The 21,911-nt window shown below is 39.0% G+C and overlaps 1 protein-coding gene across 1 annotated transcript in view; it reads left to right on the forward strand.

Annotated features, from left to right (window-relative positions):
* EML6 (EMAP like 6) overlaps positions 1-21,911 on the forward strand; it is a 162,743-nt gene that overhangs the window by 36,621 nt on the left and 104,211 nt on the right. The window contains exons 7-10 of the mRNA XM_049649840.1: positions 10,954-11,155; positions 13,728-13,865; positions 15,593-15,849; positions 18,046-18,258. Of these exons, the coding sequence (XP_049505797.1) occupies positions 10,954-11,155; positions 13,728-13,865; positions 15,593-15,849; positions 18,046-18,258 (810 nt within the window). The remainder of the gene's footprint in view (positions 1-10,953; positions 11,156-13,727; positions 13,866-15,592; positions 15,850-18,045; positions 18,259-21,911) is intronic.

Raw genomic sequence — 21,911 nt, forward strand, 5'->3', positions numbered from 1 at the left:
TAGAATTTTGATAGGGATTGCATTGAAACTGCAAAGTGCTTTGTGTCGTATGGGCATTCTACTTATTTTAACAGTCTTAATTTTTTTCAGTTCATAAGCATGGAATATCTTTCCATGGATTTGTGTCATCATCAGTTTTTTTCATCAATGTCTTATAGTTTTTAGTGTACAGGTCTTTTACCTCCTTAGTTAAATTTATTCCTAGGTATTTATTCTTTTTGATGCAATTATAGGTGGGTTTGTTTACTTAATTTCTCTTGCTGATAGGTCATTTTTAGCATATACAAATGCAGCTGATTGGGGGTATTGATTTTGTATCCTGCAACTTCATTGAATTTGTGATTAGTTCTAAATTTTTTGTGATCCTTTAGTGTTTTCTATATATCAAATCATGTTATCTGCAAATAGTGACAGTTTCACTTCTTCCTTAACAATTTAGGTGCCTTTTACTTCTTTTTTTTGCCAAGTTGACCTGAGTAGGACTTTAAAATACTACACTGAATAAGTGACAAGAGTAGGCATCCTTATCTTGTTCCTCATCTTAGAAAAAAGCTTTTAGCTTTTCCCCATTGAGTATAATGTTAGCTGTATACTTGTCGTATGTGGCCTTTGTTATGTTGAGTTACATTCCCTCTATGTGTGCTTTGTTGAGAGTTTTGATCATAAATGAATAATGAGTTTTGTCAGATGCGTTTTCTGTATCTATTGAGATGATCATATGACTTATATCCTTCACTTTGTTAATGTGGTGTACCATATTGATTGGTACATAGATGTTGTACCATTCTTGCATCCCTGGAATAAATCCCTCTTGACCATGGTGTAAGAATCTTTTATGGTATTGTTGAATTTGATTTGCAAAAATTTTTTCATGACTTTCAAATCTATGCTTATCAGGCAAGTGGCCTATAATTTTTTTTAATGTATATAATTTACTGTCAGATTGGCTTACATACAACACCCAGTGCTCATCCCAACAAGTGCCCTCCTCAGTGCCCATCAGCCAGTTTCCCTCTGCCCCACCCCCTCATCCACCTTAGTTTATTCTCTGTATTTATTTATTTTAATTAATTTTTAAAATTTACATCCAAGTTAGTTAGCGTATAGTGCAACAATGATTTCAGGAGTAGATTCCTTAATGCCCCTTACCCATTTAGCCTGTCCCCATTCCCACAACCCCTCCAGTAACCCTCTGTTCTCCATATTTAAGAGTCTCATGTTTTGTCTCCCTCCCTGTTTTTATATTATTTTTGCTTCCCTTCCCTTATGTTCATCTGTTTTGTATCTTAAAAGTCCTCATATCAGTGAAGTCATATGATATTTGTCTTTCTCTAATTTCGCTTAGCATAATACCCTCTAGTTCCATCCACATAGTTGCAAATGGCAAGATTTCATTCTTTTTGATTGCTTAGTAATACTCCATTGTATATTTATACCACATCTTCTTTATCCATTCATCCATCGAGGGACATTTGGGCATTTTCCATACTTTGACTATTGTTGATAGTGCTGCTATAAACATTGGGGTGCATGTGCCCCTTCAAAACAGCATACCTCTATCCCTTGGATAAATACCTATTGCAATTGCTGCGTCATAGGGTAGTTCTATTTTTAATTTTTTGAGGAACCTCCACACTGTTTTCCAGAGTGGCTGCACCAGTTGGCATTCCCACCAGCAGTGCAAAAGAGATCCTCTTTGTCTACATCCTCGCCAACATCTGTTGTTGCCTGAGTTGTTAATGTTAGCCATTCTGACAGGTGTGAGATGGTATCTCATTGTGGTTTTGATTTGTATTTCCCTAATGATGAGTGATGTGGAGCATTTTTTCATGTGTCGGTTGGCCATCTGGATGTCTTCTTTGGAGAAGTGTCTATTCATGTTTTTTGCCCATTTCTTCACTGGATTATTTGTTTTTTGGGTGTTGGGTTTGATAAGTTCTTTATAGATTTTGGATACTAACCCTTTATCTGATATGTCATTTGCAAATATCTTCTCCCACTCGATTGGTTGCCTTTTAGTTTTGCTGATTGTTTCCTTTGCTGTGCAGAAGCTTTTTATTTTGACAAGGTCCCAATAGTCTATTTTTGCTCTTGTTTCCCTTGCCCCTGGAGACGTGATGAGTAAAAAGTTGCTGCGGCCAAGGTCAAGGAGGTTTTTGCCTGCTCTCTCCTCAAAGATTTTGATGGCTTCCTGTCTTACATTTAGGTCTTTCATCCATTTTGAGTATTTTTGTGTATGGTGGTAGGAAAGTGATCCAGGTTCATTTTTCTGCATATCGCTGTCTGGTTTTCCCAGCACCACTTGCTGAAGAGACTGTCTTTATTCTATTAAGTATTTGTCAAAGATTAGTTGGCCATATGTTTCTGGGTCCATTTCTGGTTTCTCAATTCTGTTTCATTAATCTGAGTGTCTATTCTTGTGCCAGTACCATACTATCTTGATGATTACAGCTTTGTAATATAGCTTAAACTCGGGCCTGTAAGTTTTTTTTTGTGAAATCTTTGCCTGGTTTTTATATCAAGTTTATTGAGGCCTCATACAATCAGTTTGGAAGGGTTTCCTCCTCTTATATTTTTTGGAAGCATTTCAGAAGGATTGATAATAATTCTTTAAATGTGTAGTAGAATTTGCCAGTGAGGCCATTTGATACTGGGTTTTCCTTTGCTGGAGGTTTTTGATTGCTGATTCAATTTCCTTACTCAGTATAGGTCTGCTCATATTTTCTACTTCTTCATAATTCAGTCTTGGTAGATTGTATGTTTCTAGGGATTTTTCCATTTCTTTTAGTTTGTCCAGTTTGTATGTATATATCTCTTTATAGCAGTCTCTTAAAATCCTTTGTATTTCTGTGGTATCAGTTACAAGGTCTCCTCTTTCACTTCTGATTTTATTTAAGTCCTCTCTTGTTTCTTGGTGAGTTTAGCTTAAGGTTTGTCTATTTTGCTTTTCTCTTAACAAAAAAAAACCAACCAAACAAACAAAAAAACACCCAACTCTTAGTTTTGTTGCTATTGTTGATATTTTGTTGATATTTTCTATTGTCTTTTAGTCTCTTACTTAATTTATTTCTGCACTGCTCTTTATTTCCTTCCTTCTCCTTACTTTGAGCTTCATCTGTTCTTCTTTTTCTAGTTCCTTGAAGTATAAAGTTAGGTTGCTAATTTAAGATCTTTTCTGTTATTTAATGTAGGTTTTTATCTCAGTGAACTTCGCTCTAAGAACTGCCCTCGCTGCATCTTAAAGGTTTTGGTATGTTGTATTTCTATTTTCATTTTTAAAAATTTCTTTTGATTTCTTGTTTGACCCATTGATTGTTTAGTAGCATGTTGTTTCATCATCACATATATGTGAATTTTCTAATTTTGTTCTTGTCATTGATACCTAATTTCATACCTTTGTGATCAGAAAAGATGTTTAGTATGATTTCATTCTTCTTAAATTTGTTAAGAATTGTGGCCTGATGTGTGATCTATCCTGGAGAATATTCCATATGCATTTGAGAAGAACTCACCTTCTGTTGCTTTTGGATGGAATGTTTTTTAAATGTCTTTTAAGTCCATCTGTCTAATGTGTCGTTTAAGGCCATTGTTTCCTTATGATTTAATGTCTAGATCATCTATCCTTTGAGGAAAGTAGGGTATTAAAGTCTGCTACTGTATTGTATTGCTGTACATGTTTATCCATTTAGGTCTGTTAATGTTTGCTTTATATATTTAGGTTTTCTTGTGATGTGTGCATAAACATTTACAAATATGTCTTCTTGCTGGATTGACACCTTTATCATTATATAATGACCTTCTTTGTCTCTTACTGCAGTCTTTGTCTTCAAGCCTATCTTGTATAGGTATCCCAGATTTCTTTTGGTTTCTGTTTCCTTGGAATATCTTTTTCTATCCCTTCAGTTTTAGTCTTTGTGTGTCCTTAAATCTGAAACAAGTCTGTTGTAGGCAGTGCATAGATAGGTCTTCGGTTTTTTTTTTTTTTTATCCATCAGCCACCCTGTGTCTTTGGATTGGAGAATTTTTTCCATTTACATTTAAAGTAATTATTGATCGGTATTACTGTCATTTTGTTCATTGTTTTACGACTATTTTGTAATTCCTTTGTTCTTCTCTTGCTTTCTTCCTTTGTGATTTGATGATTTTCAGTAGTGGTATGCTTAGATTTCTTTATCTTTACTGTATCTATTACAGTTTTGTTTTGTGATTGCCATGAGGCTTTTACAAAACAACTTATAACAGAATATTTTAAGTTGATAATAGTTTGAATGCCTAATAAAGCTTAACATTTTTACTCCTCCCTGCCCCTCTATTTTGTTTTTGATGTTACAACTTAATATCTTTTTTCTTTTGTCCATTAACAAATTATTTTAGTTATAGTTTTTATTACTTTTGTCTTTTAACTTTCATACTATCTTTATATGTAATTAACCCACCACCTGTACAACATTAAATTATTCTGAGTTGTACTCTATATTTGCCTTTACAGATGGGATTTAGACTTTCTTATGTTTTCCTATTATTGATCGGTGCCCTTTTATCTCAACTTGAAGAAGTCCCTAGAACATTTCTTGTCAGGCTGTTCCAGTGGCGATGAAGTCTTTGAACTTTTAATTGTGTGGTGAAGTCTTTCTCTCTCTTTCAATTCTGAAGGACAACTATTACAGGTAGTATGTTTTTAGTTGGCAGTTTTTTTCTTCAGCAAGTTAAATATATTGTGCCACTCCCTCTGGACTGCAAGGTTTCTGCTGAAAAATCTGCTTTAAGTCTTAAATTGTTTTTCTCTTGCTGGCTATCAGATTCCTTGTCTTTAACTTTTGACACTTTAATTATAATGAGTCATAGTATAGGTTTCTTTGGGTTACCTTATGTGGAATTCTCTGTGTGTCCTGGATCTGGATGTCTGTTTCCTTCCCCATGGTAGGGAAATTTTCAGCCATTATTTCTGCAAATGAGTTTTCTGCCCCATTCTCTCTCTCTTCTCCTCTAGGACCCTTATAATGCCAATGTTAGTCTACTTGATATTGTTGCATAAGTCCCTTAAGCTGTCTTCACTCTTTTTCATCCTTTTTTCTTTCTGTTGCTCTCATTGGGTGCGTTCCACTGCCCTGTGTTTGAGTTTACTGATGTTTTTCCTTCCTCATCTAGTCTGCTGTTGAACCCCTCTAGTGTATTATTCAGTTATTATATTCTTCATCTCTGTGATTTCTCTTTCGTGCTTTCTTATAGTTTTAATTTCTTCATTGAAATTCTCACTTTGTTCATGCTTTATTCTCCTGAGTTTAGTAAGCATCTGAATGGCTGTTATTTTTGAACTCTTTATCAGGTAGATGACTTATTACCAATTCATTGTGGTTTTTTCTGAGATTTTTATGTTCTCTTGAGCATGTACTTCTGTTTGTTCATTTTTTCCTTGACTCTCATTCTTGGTTTCTCAGTTTCAGGTAAAACAGCCACCTCTCCAGTCTTAAAGAGATGGCCTCATGTAGATGAATCTTATTGGGTTTTTTTAAGTTTTTTCTTTGTAATGTTTATTAGAGAGACAGAGCATGAGTGGAAGAGGGGAAGAAAGAGAGGGAGACACAGAATCTTAAGCAGGCTCCAGGCTCTGAACTGGACGGAGCTGGACATGGGACTTGAAATCACTATCTGCAAGATCCTGACCTGAGCTGAAATTGGATGATTAGCTGACTGAGCCACCCAGGAGCCCCTGAATCTTACTGTTTAACGCTGCCCTAGCTCTTGATTGTCTTTCGAACCTTTATGATGGTATAAACAGCCTACTTCGTTCTTTGTCACTTCTGGTAGTTGAAGGTAAGCTAAGACCTGTCAGTGTCTCAAAAGGTAGGATCTTAGCACCTATATTCAATCTGACTGGGAGCCAGACCTCAGACAGTGGCTTTTTTTTTTTTTTTAATTTTTTTGACATTTTATTTATTTTTGAGACAGAGAGAGACAGAGCATGAACAGGGGAGGGGCAGAGAGAGAGGGAGACACAGAATCGGAAGCAGGCTCCAGGCTCTGAGCCATCAGCCCAGAGCCCAACGCGGGGCTCGAACTCACGGACCACGAGATCGTGACCTGAGCTGAAGTCGGACACTTAACCGACTGAGCCACCCAGGCACCCCAACAGCGGCTTTTAAAGTAAATACATGTAGCTATTTCAAAGAAAGAGCCAGAGATGGGCATTTTTGTTTGTTCTGTCTGCACTGAGCCCTGGGGTGATAGCTAGTTAAGAATTTTTTGTTTGTTTGCTTACCCTGCCATTGCATCTGTGAACACAAGCTCTGGTGGCTTTCAGAACCAGGTTATCAAAAGATGTATCCTTTGAGGGCAAGGTACAAAAGCTGGGGTCCCAGACCTGTGCATAAGCTCCTTTCTTGGAGACATTGATGACCTGGTAGGACAGAGGGACAGTGTAAAGATGGTACCCACTGGCCTCCCTGATCTCTGGAGAGGATTGCATTCAACCTCTAGATGTGTATTTATTTAGAAGTTGGCCCTTCAGGCCACAGCTTTGAAGATAAAGTAATTGGCCTTTTCTACAGAAAGATGGTACCTCAGTCTTCTTTGTCTCTGCTGCCTTAGGGGGTAGTTGATTAACAATGGTTTCTCAGAGGGCGCCTGGGTGGCGCAGTCAGTTAAGTGTCCGACTTCAGCCAGGTCACGATCTCGCGGTCCGTGAGTTCGAGCCCCGCGTCAGGCTCTGGGCTGATGGCTCGGAGCCTGGAGCCTGTTTCCGATTCTGTGTCTCCCTCTCTCTCTGCCCCTCCCCCGTTCATGCTCTGTCTCTCTCTGTCCCAAAAATAAATAAAAAAAAAAAAACAATGGTTTCTCAGATTTCTCCATTTGCCTCTGGGTGTTGTATGTAAGTGACGAATCACTGAATTCTGCTCCTGAAACTAATATTGCACTGTATGTTAACTAACTAGGATTTAAATAAAAGTTTGAAAAGGAAAAATAAATAAAAGTAAAATATATTTTATAGATAATAAGGGAAATTTTATTGTGAACTGGATGATACCAAGTTTTGTCAAGTATGGTTATGGTACTATGGCTATATCAAAGGTCCATATTATTAGAGATGCCAACTAAAGTATGGGAGGTACAAAATTATATGATTACTGAAATTTGCTTTTAAAAGAAAAAAGAAATAGAGGCTTATGTGGGAAAATTTGATAATTATTAAATCTGAGTGAAGGATAAAAAATAAAACTGTTTTTCCATTTGTTACAGTCCTGTAGGATCAATGAATGTAGGCACTGCTGGCGGAAAGTTCAAGGGGTGACCCTTGGGCAGTAGCCACAAAAACCATGGTGCCCCTTGTATCTTTCCTGGAGATAACAGCAAGCTGGAAGGCAGAGGGAAGTGTCTATGTGGCACCCTCCGGCCTCTTCAGTCTTTGCGGAGTATTTCAGTAGGCCTCTAGATGTGTGCTAGGTTAGATGCCTGCCCTTCAGACTGAAACTTTAAGCAAATAGGCCTGTTTCACTGAAAGACTGGGTATTTCAGCTACCCCTGCACCAGACCCTGGAATATAGGCACAGTGAACCCACTGTTTTTCAGTTTGCTATAACCTTGTGGATCTTGTGGATACAAGCCCTATTGGCTTTCAAAACTAGGTATTTGGAGGGTTCACCTCTCAGGTGCAGGTCTTAAGTAGTGGAGTGCCGGATGTGGTGTTCAAACCCTCCACTTCTCAGAAAGAAGCTCATAGTTGTGAGCTTCCCAATCGTGGGTTACTGGCCCAAGGGTGGGATTTATATTGAGATTATGTCTGAGCCTACCCTACTCATTTAGATGTGAGGGTTTGTGTGTGTGTGTGTGTGTGTGTGTGTGTGTGTGTGTGTCTGTTTTGTTGTTTGCCTGATACATAGGAATTGTTCAAGTACTTTTGGATTTCTTTCAGAGGGAATTGTCCCATATGTCGCTGTCGATTAGGTGTGACCGTGGGAGGAGGTGAATTCAGGATCCTCCTACATTCCATCTTGAACCAGAACCTTGTATATATCATTTTAATTGATTTTTGGTGTATAAATGTCTGCTTACAAATGTCTTGCTCCTCTTTAGAATGTAATTTCCAATAGGGCATGGGCTGGCTTGTTCACTGTTCAAGCTCTGGTCTTGGGCACATGGTAGGCACTTAATAAAAATTGTTTGAATGAGTGAGTCAATATATCCCTCCTTTAAATGGTTTCATTGAGGATGAGGATATTCTTTTATTTCTTGGTCATCTCCAAGGACACAAGAAATGTTTGTGATTCTAATGTTTTATTTTATTCAGCCATTTTCATTGAGCATATACTACATGTCAAACACTGTGGTAGGTACTGAGGATACAACAGTGTATAAAACTGAGAGAACTCCTGTATTCACAGACATTAGTGAGATGAAACAGACAATAAATATAATAAAAAGTAAATTATTTGAGATTTTACTGATACTGCCGTGGAATTAACATCCCTCTTTACTTCCTGTTTTCTGAAGAACAAGGTGTTGTACCTCTTCTGGAATAAAATCATAGGTGATCCTAAGGGAGGATCTGCTGGGAGGACAGCAGGGAGACACATTGACTCCCCTCCTGGAAGAAACTGGACTGTGTTAATTACAGAGTGGAAACTAAACCTCTAGAATAGAAAAGCGTGAGAAAGAGATAAGGACAAGAAAGGGACAGGGCAAAGAGATTGTTGCTATAAGGCAGAGTTGCCTGCCGCTAAGCTGCCTGCCCTGTCATTCTGCAGTCTTCCTCTGGCTGCTTTCACCACGTCCCTGTCCGTCCCAACCTTGAAAGCCTGTCACGATGTTTGCTAGAAAGGTTTTGAATGACCCTGAACTAACCGTTGCCAAGGTATCTCTACTTACTAAAAGCAAGAATAATAAATCTGCCGGTGTGCTTTCTCCTTCCATTTCAAGACATGTAACTGCATTCAGAGCAAGGGGTAAAGAGAGTTACTGCGTGTAAAAATAGGCTTGTGCCTCAAAAAAAAAAAAAAAATACTTTTTTTTGTAAATAAATGCATCATCTCATCGGATCCTTTTAAGGCCACTGAGAATTGGTTAAAGTGAGGATTACAAAGTGTGCCCATATACCCCCAGTTAACCCTTCTTTTGTCCCAGCATCCCATTTGCCTTAGCATTTGTCCTGGATTTTTTTTTTTTATGGACTTAATTTTTTTAGAGCAGCTTCAGGTTCACAGCAAAATTAAATGGAAGGTATAGAGATTTCTCCTATCCCCCCTGCCACCATGTATGCCCCGCCTCCCTGACTATCCACACCCCCCACTGGAGTGGTACATTTGTTACCGTGGGAGAAGCTACATTGATGCATCATCACTCAAAGCCCGTAGTTGGCATTAGAGTTCACATTCAGTGTTGTATATTCTGTGCATATTACATGCATAGTAACATGTATCTACCATGATAGTGAGGAGTTTCAGGGCCTTGGAAATCCTCTGTGTCCTGCCTATTCGTTCCTCTGTTCTGGACTTTTCATTTTGTAATGCAGTGTCACTATAATTTTATCTTTGAAAATATTTTGATAGAACTTTTTATTTTAACATGGTAAAGCTGCTTTCTTGGTGAAAAAAATAAACATTTTTGAAGTATGTAAATTTAATTTGACTTTCACAGTAGTCACAATTTGGATGATAAATTACATGGTCTCCTTAATTATAGTCTGCATTTAATGCAGAGAAAAACTGGTCTCCAGAGAGAAAGGGACACTCCTGGTGTGTCTGGCCAGTCAAGTGTAGAGCAGGACTAAAGACCTGTGCTCTGACTTCTGGTACTTTCTACGCCGAAGACCCGAAGCCCACTAGGGAGATGACTCAGATCTCAAAGCTTACCACATCCCTGCCTTATTTACAGTACTTATGAAAGTGGGATTCTATCTGTATTTCTAATTCAGACCTGAGAAAACTCACCAAGTGAATAAATAATGTACCTGGTAAGCATCAAAACTGACAAGAAGTTCAAGAGATCACAAATCAGACAGGCAAATAAAGACCTGCCTGGAGAGTATGAAGTACTCCTGAGGTGGAAGATTGTGTTTCAAAGAAGTACTGTGCCTTTAGAGAGCATTGTATAAAATGTTAAGTGGGGGAAGAATAACATCTTCACTGACAAATGTTTGATGGTATTTTGAGACTGAAATCAGTTTCATTTGCATATTTCTGGGACATGGTACATCTGTTTATCCAGCAAAATAAGTCTAGGTTCTGATCATAGTAAACTTACCCGATATGACAATTAGCCATTCTGGAGTATCACCCACATAGAATTTTAACATAGCGTTAGGGGCGCCTGGGTGGCTCAGTCGGTGAAGCTGTCCGACTTTGGCTCATGTTATGATCTCGCAGCTCATGAGTTTGAGCCCCGCATGGGTCTCTGTGCTGACAGCTCAGAGCCTGGGGCCTGCTTCTGTGTCTCCCTCTCTCTCTGCCCCTCCCCCACTGGTGCATGCTCGTTTGCCTGCGCACGCGCTCTCTCTCTCTCTTTCTCTCGCTCTCTCAAAACTGAAACTAAACATTAAATTTTTTTTTGTTTTTAAGTTTTAATACAGTGTTAGCATCCTAAAGACTGAAGTGACTGTTAACTTTTCCGTAGTAACTCAGAAGTACATTATTTCAAAAAGGGATAGGTTTTCATAAAGACCTATTTCTTCTCATACTCATTTTAAGATGTAGTATTTCACATGCATCCTGATGTAAAAACACATGGTTATCCTAAGTCAGACGGGAAAGAGTGACTACTCGTGTAAAATCCAGATGGTGAGGGGTAAGGAAATGGTAAATAATACAGGATGGCGTGTGGTGTTGGTGTTTCTCCTTCAGGAGTTTTTAAGATGTGTTACATTAGATGCTATCCTGGTGAAAGGACATGTAGGTGTTTTCCTTTCTTCGTCAATGGTGTGAATACACGCTTTCATTTTATTTAATTGCTTGTTTCCCTCAGGCCTCTCCATCCGGAGCGTGTGCTGGAAAGCAGACCGCCTCCTAGCAGGGACCCAGGACAGTGAGATATTTGAAGTGATTGTGCGCGAACGAGACAAGCCAATGCTGATCCTGCAAGGCCACTGTGAGGGGGAGCTCTGGGCTCTGGCCCTGCACCCCAAGAAGCCCCTGGCTGTGACGGGAAGTGACGATCGCTCTGTCAGGTGAGGCCTTGGCATTGGCGGTCGTCATGCACTGACTGCCTTGGGACAACAGAGTTACTGTGCCCAAATTTGCTTGTTACTCAAGAGACGGATAAACCACAGTGTAGAACCACACGTGTTCCAAACAGAACGTTGAGACACTGAGCCCAACCACACTTGGCTTCTTAGCATTTTGTTGTTGCCGCCTTTCTCTGGCTGTATCTTAAGTCGTGAAAGTGCTCTGAGTGAGTGAAAATACACTGCTCCTGGTTAGATAGGCTCCCAGGTCTCTTTCAATCAAAGATAAGAGCTCAGCGCATTCATCTGTGCTAAGATCATATTTGCCCCTCATATGCTGGGTCATCTGCAGGGGGCTGCACACGGCATTTCCGTTTTCTCCTACCTTCATCTCCACTGGTGAATTCATGAACTCGTCTTCAAAAGAACTTAAGTTCTGATTTTCAGAGTTGCCTTCAGTATGTGAGTAAACAGTTCTTTCTTTGCAAATTCTCGAATGGAATTTTGGACATTGTCCTCAAATGAAAGGAAAGTGCTGGTTCCTGAGAAAATAGGCAATTTTATTAGGGCCTCAAGGATTCTTGCTGGGGATCATTTGTTATTCTTTGAGAGCACAGCATTGCATAAAATGAGCAATACGAGGACACCTCTGATGTCCTTGTGACTGTTGAAGGACTGAACACAGGGTTTAGAAGTGTGTGATGAAGTTTGTTACACTGACTTCAATATTTTTGTATTTACTGCTGACCTTTAAATGTGCCCAATGACAAGCAGGCCAGAAAGAGTGTATGCCAGTGGGAGGGAGAGGCTGGTCCATCAGTTTGTTGATTGATTACTGCTTCTGGTCTCTAGTAGCTAAATTAGAATTTTGTAGACTAGAAGCAGGTTCCTGCTTCTCCCTTGCTCTTACTCTGTATGTCTGTGAATCTGATCAAGACACGGTGTGCTCATTACTGAGGTATAATTTTAAAAGTAAATCCATTTTGTGATCTTTACCAGGCCCTGAAGCCCCATCAATCTAAAGATCAGTGAAAACACAGTGTGTCTCCATGTGGAATCAATGTTTATTTGGCTTAAGTTTCTCTTTAACCAACTTCCTCCTCTTCTCTTCCTTTTCCTTCCTTTACTCTGAGCTTTCCCCAAACAGGCAAAATGGTGCCACCAACTTACTCAAACACCTGAGATACTCGATTTATATTTATCCAGGTAGAAATGATTTCAAGAAAGTCTTTGGCTTTTGTATTTCGACAAATTAGTTGAGTCTCAAAATTGCAAACATCTCCAAGGAGCCCTGGCTGTCAGAATTTGTCTTATTCCTCTTAACCATTAATTTGGCTCAAATGACAAATGTTATTTTACACTGAGTATTGAAGTTTAAGAAGGGTCTGACTCCTAATTTCTTGAGCAAGATCAGCTCAGTGACTTTATAGGATGGTACAGTCTACTGGGGAGTGATGGTTTCTGCATGCTAGTAAAGCAAAGCTTACATTGCTTAAAATAGTACAAGGCTAAAAGCAGCATGAGATTATGAATAATGGACGAGGTATTGAAAGACTACCATGAGCTTTAGGCTGAACAGTGCAGGCTGCCTAAGGGATCAGTAAGCTCTTCACTGTGCAACTCTCCATTTTAAGGAGCATGCCCCCGTCCGTCCTGATGGCACAATGCATTTAGAGAAACTGCACCACATGTGACTTATTCTTGCTTCCCTATGGCGGAACTCGAGATTCTCTGTCCCCTCTGGCAGATACTAATGTTTGTATGTTAAGAGAAGCCTGTCTTAAGAGTACTAACAGATAGAGGTCAGTTACCCAATCACAACTGACATTTAAATGCTTATTTGCATCTTCAAATACCTAGTCCACGTTCATTCAGTCTGAGGTGCCTGGATTAGGTGTTCCAGGAGCTGCAGCAAACTGTGTTAGGGGCACGTGCCCCTTGACCTCCATTTCTCCAGCAGTAGCTGTGCCCATCAGCCAGGGGCACTTAAAGTATCTGCCTCAACCAGGGAGGGTGGATCTATCTGCAGTGGGACACCCAGAGGCCTTGTGAAGCATGACAGCAGGTGACTGTAGACAGATACTCTTTCTTGCCAGGGAGGCCAATAAATGTAATGTGTGTTTCCATTTATCTGCACTTAAATAACACAGTTATTAGAAGGACACTCATATTATTTTAAACAAACTAACAATAATAACACCTAGTAGTATTTCTTTTTCTCTGAACGTTATTAACAATTCTTGGTATAAATAAAGAACAATGTTTAATTTCCAAAGAGAATAGCAAGATGTTGTGTGAAGTAGTGTTTAAAATGTCCTTACTTGATTAATCTCAAAATCTTTGGAAATGGTTTTCTGGTCTTAGAGTTCTTTCTGGGGATTTCAAATGGTGCAAATGACCCAATGATAATCTAAACACCTTCTTAGATTGCCAGACATGCCGTGAGGAAGGACACTAGTATGAAATTAGTGCATCCTGTGTTGTCATCATCATCAGAGTGGTGAACAGCCTTCCAGCCTAGGGCTGGCCGATGGCTGAGAAACTGGTTTTGTTTTTACTTTGTCCTTGTGCTTAGGCTGTGGAGCCTGGCTGACCATGCCTTGATCGCCCGCTGTAACATGGAGGAAGCAGTTCGCAGTGTGGCCTTCAGCCCGGATGGATCTCAGCTGGCCCTGGGCATGAAGGACGGCTCTTTCATTGTTCTCCGAGTCAGGCACGTGCTGCTAGAGAAAATGATATCAGAAATGCTCTTGTGTTAAACTAGTTCTCCTGGTCACAATGTATGCCTGGACTTTAGGGGAGATGCATTTATTCTTTCAAGTAGGAACATTCTAGATTCAGTCACTGATCTGTAATTCCCAAATCCAAACACTCTGAAAATCCACCGTTCTTTGGCAACTTCTTTGACAGCATGTCTTGACCCAATGAACTGATCTGAGACTGTTTATTGCCTATTAATCTCCTAGTAGGAATAATTCTCTATAATGTGATTCACTACAAAAATATTAATGTTTTTAATACGGGGTGTTGCCCTAGCTCCTGTGGAGGGTATTACATAATATATTGTGTATGAACCTTTCTAAAATCCACTGAATAATGAACTCCTAAGCTCATCTGGTCCCAAGGGGGTTTGGGCTTATAGGAAACCAAGAAAAGAGAAAGAAATGAGAAAGCAGTCTCTAGCAGTACCAGATTTTTAGAGGTGAGCTTGAGTAAAAATTTCTTCCACCTATAATGAAAAATAAAATGGAATATTTCATATTTATTAACACGCTATATTTACTGGACAAAAATTATGACCCACACTTGTAATTTCTCTAAATAACACTGGTTGTTTTTTATGGCTTCTACAATTTGTGATTACAGAAAGAAAATGCAGCTGTAAATTAGATGCTGCATGTTTTGCACATAGAAAATTCTATATAGGTTTGAAAAATGATCTTGGCACAGTTTATTACACTAAATTCTCCTTACCAACCACACATAACTTAATGCTGGGTTATGGGCAACGTTTTCTTTCTCTGCTTAGTGATGGTATGGAAAGATGGCCAGTTACCAGATTTTCTTTTCTTTTTGATGGGTTTCCCAAGCCAAAACAAACAAAAATCCATAAAACCTATTTGATGACATTATAGTAAACATTATATTATATAATATATTGCTATTAATAAGTGATAGCTGGTGAGGGGAATTACCACATAGAAGCACATATTTGCCATCATTTATGCACTGATTTTGTTGGCAGTGGGTGAAGTCTTCGGTGCTGGCCTAGGAGACTGCTAGCCACAATTCTGTCTCATGGTGGCAGCTTTCAAATGCAGGCAGCATTTCTTACCAGAACCTGATCGGAAAGGATACAAAATATTCCAGTGACATGACGTATGCATTGTTGACCTTTCCTGGTAACAATTAAATAATGACATAAGAATTTAATATTTAAAAAGAAATTTTCCTCTTATGCTTTTTGGACTTGCTCTTTTTTGCAACAGTAGGCATCAAGCTTCACAGCCACTGGTTACTTGATCTTAAAGTATAAAAAAGATGGTTGATGTTTATGCTACCCTTGGTGGACGTTTACCTTTCTCCAGGGCATGTTTTGAAAACAATTTTACAAACCCCAAATTTTTGAAGCACAAAGTTTTAGGGGAAAATAACAATTAAACATGAAAGCAAATATGCAGTTCATTAAATTTTGTTTTGTTTTGTTTTTACTTTGGAAGCCCAGATAGTATTTAAAATGTTGGTTAATTTTGCCTAACTTGGCCAGAAACTAAGTAGTTTTATATTTTTCCCCAAAAGTTATTCCTTTAATTCTTACATGTGTTCTCTCTCTTTTGAAACATTTTTTTCTCTGACATACAAATTTTAAAACATGGCTTGGGGTTCCTATTTCTAGATTTGCTGCTTATCACTTTTTATTGCTGGTTTTTATTCTTATAGAGATATGACAGAAGTGGTTCATATCAAAGATCGAAAAGAAGTCATTCATGAAATGAAATTTTCTCCAGATGGCTCTTACCTCGCGGTGGGATCCAATGATGGCCCAGTGGACGTGTATGCCGTTGCCCAGCGGTATAAGAAAATTGGAGAATGCAGCAAGTCGCTTAGTTTCATCACACACATTGACTGGTCTTTGGATAGCAAATACTTGCAGACCAATGACGGCGCGGGAGAACGCCTGTTCTACAAGATGCCATGTGAGTCACGCAGGCCCTGGATGGTGGTGAAAATCAAAACTTCGAACCAGAGTCAGCAAATGTATGAGAATGTCATCATGACTTCAGGGCAAGGAATGTTTTCAGAAACACGACCCCCCAAATCTCACACTCCCAAAGAAAAGATAACTAAATTGGAACACGTTAAAATTTTAAAAAATACTGCACAGTGAAAGAGATCATGAAAACATGAGGTGCAGACTGGATGTAAATACTTGAAATGGTTATAATGGGCAAAAGATATATACTTAGAAATTAAAAGAATGCCTAAAGATAAGTGAAAGGAAAAATAGCCTAGAAAAATACTAAAAAAAACGCTAAATATTTGAGGATCACCGTCCTTATTTACTATGATGATTTTATTCCAAAATCTGTGTTCTTCATAGTTGGAAGCCCTTAAGGTATTATTTGGTGAAATATGCTAATTAGGATTTAAAAAACACAATTTCTATTTGTGACCTCCGCTGTCTCTTTTAGAAGAGATTCATCAGACTTCGATAACATTCAGTAACATTTAGTTTGTAATACTAAAATGGTAGAAATAAAAGACAAGTTTCTGTATTGTAATCTGTGACTAATGATTTTTTAATGTAAGTGGAAAAGTATAATATTTAACATGAATCTTGTCCTCAAGTAATTATATTTCATCTTAAAATTTTTATTGAATAATTAATTTATATGTAAAATAATATACACCATCTAATGTAACTTCAGCTTTTTAGAGTTCTCTGCCCTGTCAAATCATTAGCACACCATTACTAGGAACATATTTCTGTGTGTCTACTTTCTTTGCTTGAAATTATTTCATATGTATTTTCTGTATGTGAAAAATTAAGGGATACACATTTCTCACCTGCAATAACAAAGTAAAATCCTCTTAGTGATAACATCACAATTTGCTATCTCATTCTCCCGTTAGTGAGCATTTAGGCTTATTTCCTGTTTCTTTGCTGGTACAGACCGTGCATCTCGAAATATCTTGGTACAGGTGGGATTTTCTCTTCTGAGTCACTTCCTTGGACGATATTCTCCAAAGGGGGAATGCTGGGTCAAGGACTATGTTCTGTCAACTCTCTCATTTTATGGTCATCTTAATGAATTTTTATGTCATGCTGTTCCAGTCCAGAATTTCTGCATGCCAGTTTGGCAGTGCACCAGTAATGCATAAGAGCACCTACTCTCACAGATGATTCTTTATTTGAAAATATTTATTTTTGAAGAAGAAACTCTGAGGTGGTACACTAAATTGTCTTGATTTTGAATTTTAAAACTGTGTATGGCTGGACATTTTCCCAAGCATTTCTGTATCAGTGTGGTTCTGCCTTTGCATGCCCTCTGGGGACATCCCTCACCTGCTTTTGGTACAAGCCGGGAGTTGCCACACATTTGAGAACATATCTAGCACACTGTCAAGGCTATTTTCCCCAACCACTTACAGTTTTCATTGTCTAATGCTTTTAAATTTAAAATCCATTAACTTTTTATACTAATTTTTTGAGCCTAAATTTTAAAAATCACTTCTATGTTTCCTTGAACTATGAAAGGTAGAAGTCCAGAATAAACTTCTTAGAAATCAGGCAAAATGTTGGTGACTAAATGTGATAACATACGATTGCATGAAAGTCAATATGACTTTCAATAATCAAAGCATACCAGCTGTATAGTAGTTTCAGATATTACATTGAGTACAGTGATCATTTTCTTTCTTGTCTCCGTATCTGAGTTTTGATCATACACTTTCTTTAAACCCTGCTGGAAGAAAAAAAAAATCATAAATTTGGTAAAGAGATTAGAATCTACAGTTTCCTTGATTTATGGAAGTTTTTTTTTTTTAAAAAAACCCTCCATATAGACCTCTATATGGAAAAGGAATAAAACAAATTGGAATATGCTTTTTATTTATTTTTTTTTTAATTTTTTTTTTTTACATTTATTTATTTTTGAGACAGAGAGAGACAGAGCATGAATGGGGGAGGGTCAGAGAGAGAGGGAGACACAGAATCTGAAACAGGCTGCAGGCTCTGAGCACAGAGCCCGATGCGGGGCTCGAACTCACGGACTGCGAGATCATGACCTGAGCCGAAGTCAGATGCCCAACAGACTGAGCCACCCAGGCGCCCCAGAATATGCTTTTTATTTAAATGTAACATTATGTTGCCATGTATTGATTATTTTCAGCTGGGAAGCCTTTAACAAGTAAAGAAGAAATCAAAGGGATTCCCTGGGCCTCCTGGACATGTGTGAAAGGCCCTGAAGTGAGTGGAATTTGGCCTAAATACACCGACATCACTGATATCAATTCGGTGGATGCAAATTACAACAGCTCAGTGCTGGTGTCTGGAGATGATTTTGGACTGGTTAAATTGTTTAAATTTCCTTGTCTCAAGAAAGGTAAGGCCAAAAGAGATATTTCATTGAATAAATATTTAATCTAGAAGGTATACACAGTGTAAACCAGACTATTTGATATTCTAAAATTACTAATTTAAGGCAGAATTTGTTCACAGTTATTACTAACCAGTTTGTAATTCATAAGCTTCATGTTTTACATTTTAACCAAATCATAGTTTGTTTTGTTTTTATTTATGTGAATAAATACTCATAATTTAAATCACATTACATTAAAATATTGTAATTAAAATTCTCTTAGGCTTCACTGCTAATTGTGCTTACACATGGAAAGCAAAGCAAAATCTTCTTAGATAAAATCTAAAACTGAATACTCTGGTGATAACACAATTCGTGGACCACTTGTTGTGCTTATTTTGCAAACCCAATTTACATAACTGGTGAAATTTTTGAGAGTGAAGATTGGTTCAAAAGAACTCTTCCTCCTCTCACATTTTGTTGTTTTGTCTTACTGTTGTTAAAATGTTGTTACTTTAATTTTTGTTGCACCTTTAGACTTTGTGGAATGTGACTGAGTTAACCATGTAATGACCCTGTCTTCTTCTTCCTTAAAAAGTTTAGACAAAGCCCATACACAGGCTTTTCTGAGACTCCCCACTAGCACCCTGAAAATCAGATGTTTGGAAAGTAATCATCAGGGACGTGTTATTGCTTGAAAATTCATTCACTTGAACAATTTTTAAATTAAGAAAGGGAAGGGATGGAAAATGTAATCAGAAAGTCATTTTCGGCTAACTGGCAGTTTTGAAGCAGCAACAGTTATGGTAGAGAATTGAACATAAAACGCATAGCAAGCCATCATTTACGCTTGACAGCATGGCCATCAGTTTAAAATGCTTGAGGCACAAAATTACCTCCCATGCCTAATTCACACTCTCCTCTCCCTAACGGGCTTTTTGAGTAATAGGGTGTGTCCTGTTGGATTGAGTAATGTACTTGCAGAACGTGAGTTAGGCAACCGGTCTGGGAACTGAGAAGAAACATACATCCCTGAGGCCAGAAACAATACTGTTGGCCTCACATGTGAAGACTAGGAAAGAAGGTAACTCACCCAGAATTGTTATTTCCTGCGTATTCCCAAGCCTTGTAGAGTGGCTTTGGGTCTAGAAATGGAGATCCTGAATGTATTGATAAGAATGGGGGAAGGGGGGTGGGAGGCGATGAATAGTGCTGCCTGTCCAAACAAGACCCCCTGATGGGTAAACTGACCCTGAGGATGATGGAAACCAGGAGACACCTGCAGAGTAAGGGGAGGTTGACTGCTGAGTGATGGTATCATGGGAATAATAAAACCCACCTCAGCAATCTGTGGAACTATTCGTATTCTCATAGCAAATTTACTTGTTCTACTCTTCATGGCAAGTGGTTTATAAATCTTGCAATTTGTCTCAGAGCCATTCAGGCTTTTGTGGCCTTTCTGTGCCAGAACTACTGGCAGGGAAGTTTCTAAAGGGGGATTGTTGAAGGGAATGGTGACAATTGGTGGCTCTTGTCTCCCTGTAGCCCAGGGTATCAGTGGTGGGTAGTCCCCCAACTTTTGAACCTGTAAACAGCCAAATATGAGAAGGGGCTAGTGACCATGAGAAGTGTAGAGACTGAGCAAATATTATAGTTCTCTGTGATTAAATCAAACTCTCAACCAAGTTCATTGACACATTTACAATTACTTGTGTATAGGATTCTGCTTCATAGTATTGAGATGTAAATGTTCTGCAGTTAATGAAAATGACTACAATGGTTATTATTTTTACATGGTCAAACCAATTTTTCTCATTTCGTTTTGACAGTTTTCAAATCTTTTCATATAACTAGTATCAATCCTGATCATTTTCCCTGGTGTCGCTTAGACTACATTCTGTTTAACCATCATCGCACAGACACTTCCATGAGGTAAAAATCCAAAGCCTAGCTTATTGACATTTGCTGTGTCTTACCACCCCTTCTCCAAAGGAAGGCTCAAGGCTGAGGATCCTGTTTTACCTCTGTGCTGCTGCCCCATTAATCCTTCACACAAACGTGCACATGCACACACACACACACACACACACACACACACACTCCTTGAAGAACTCCCAAGAAAAATGTCCTGGATGTTGTAAGACATGAGTTGCATAAGGTCTGGGCCTTGAAGGAAAAAGCATTGGCCTCCAGTAGAGCTTGAATGAGCTTGAGGCAGTACAGAAACAGAAAGGTCAAGGTGGCCACAGCATGGTGAATGAGGGGAGCATTGTGTACTCAGAGGCTGCAGAGGGCAGTGGGGACTATGTCACAAAGGCCTTGTAGCCATTGTGAAAAATTTGGGTCTTCTTTTCAGTGTGGTAGGAAACTATTGAAGATTTAAAATGGAGGAGCGACATGACCCATCTAAGTTGTTAAAAGACCACTTTGATAGCATGTAGGATGAATTAGGGAAGTGAAGGCTCCAAGTAGAGAGATTTTCACATAAGTCCAGGTGAGAGATTTTGTGGCTTGGACAAAGGTATTAGGAACAGATGTGAATACAGGTGCATGAGGTTAGGAAACAGTGTCAAGGTAGAGCTGAAGGTATTGCTGATGGATTTGGATGTGGGAATAGAGGCAAAGAGCCAAGGATGAGTTTTGGGCGTGAACAGTGGGGGTGGATGATGACACCACTTATGAAGATGGGAAAATGAGCAAGGAAAAAGGTGTGTGTGTGTGTGTGAGAGAGAGAGAGAGAGAGAGAGAGACATGGGGATAAGAGAGAAGGGTAAGGGGCACTCCTTGGTCTGTGCTGTCCATGATAAGTTTGAGGCGCCTGTTAGATATCCAAGTAGACATGGCACACAGGCCATCTGCAGTCCAGGGAGAATTGAGAGCTGAAAAATGAATGTTCAGCAATTGAGGGCATATTGACAGTACGTAAAGCCGTGGGAGAGAGGACCAGCAGAGAGATAAGAGCCTTCCCTGTGGTTCAGAGAATAAAGAGAGGCCTTAAAAAGTGACACGTCCTGAGGAAAGCCTGGGAAGAGATGGATGTGGTTTTCATGTATTCAATAAATATTTGTTACGTGCTATTCTAGAGGCTGGAGATACATCAGTGAGTAAAACAAGCACAAATCCCTGTCCTCATGGAGCTTTTGTTCTACTGAGGGGACACAGTCAATAAACAAAATGTAAACACATCTGGTGAGAAAGGCTATGAAGGAAACAAAAGCAAACAGTAGCAGGAGCGCTCAAATCGGGCAGCTTGGTGGTATATTTTAAATAGCATGGTCATTTTCACCTTCATATAACTTTATTTTTTTAATATTTTTTAATGTTTATTTATTTTTGAGAGAGAGAGAGAGAGACAGAATCCAAAGCAGGCTCCAGGCTCTGACCTGTCAGCACAGAGCCTGACTCAGGGCTCAAACTCACAAGCTGTGAGATCATGACCTGAGCTGAAGTTGGACACTTTATCGACTGAGCCACCCAGGCGCCCCACCTTCATATAACTTTCAATCATTACCTCTCTAATGGGTATTTGAATTTTAAACATGTTTTAGTTGAACAGGTGGCTTTCTCCCCCATTAAAGAGGCTCCATTAGAGGGCCTGCAATAGGTAGAATGATTTCTGAAGGAGGATTGCCGGCCCCTGAAATCTCCCGTAGCCTTTGGAGTATGAGGCCTCCACA

This window comes from Panthera uncia, assembly GCF_023721935.1.
Source record: "Panthera uncia isolate 11264 chromosome A3 unlocalized genomic scaffold, Puncia_PCG_1.0 HiC_scaffold_11, whole genome shotgun sequence".
Lineage (NCBI taxonomy): Eukaryota > Metazoa > Chordata > Mammalia > Carnivora > Felidae > Panthera > Panthera uncia.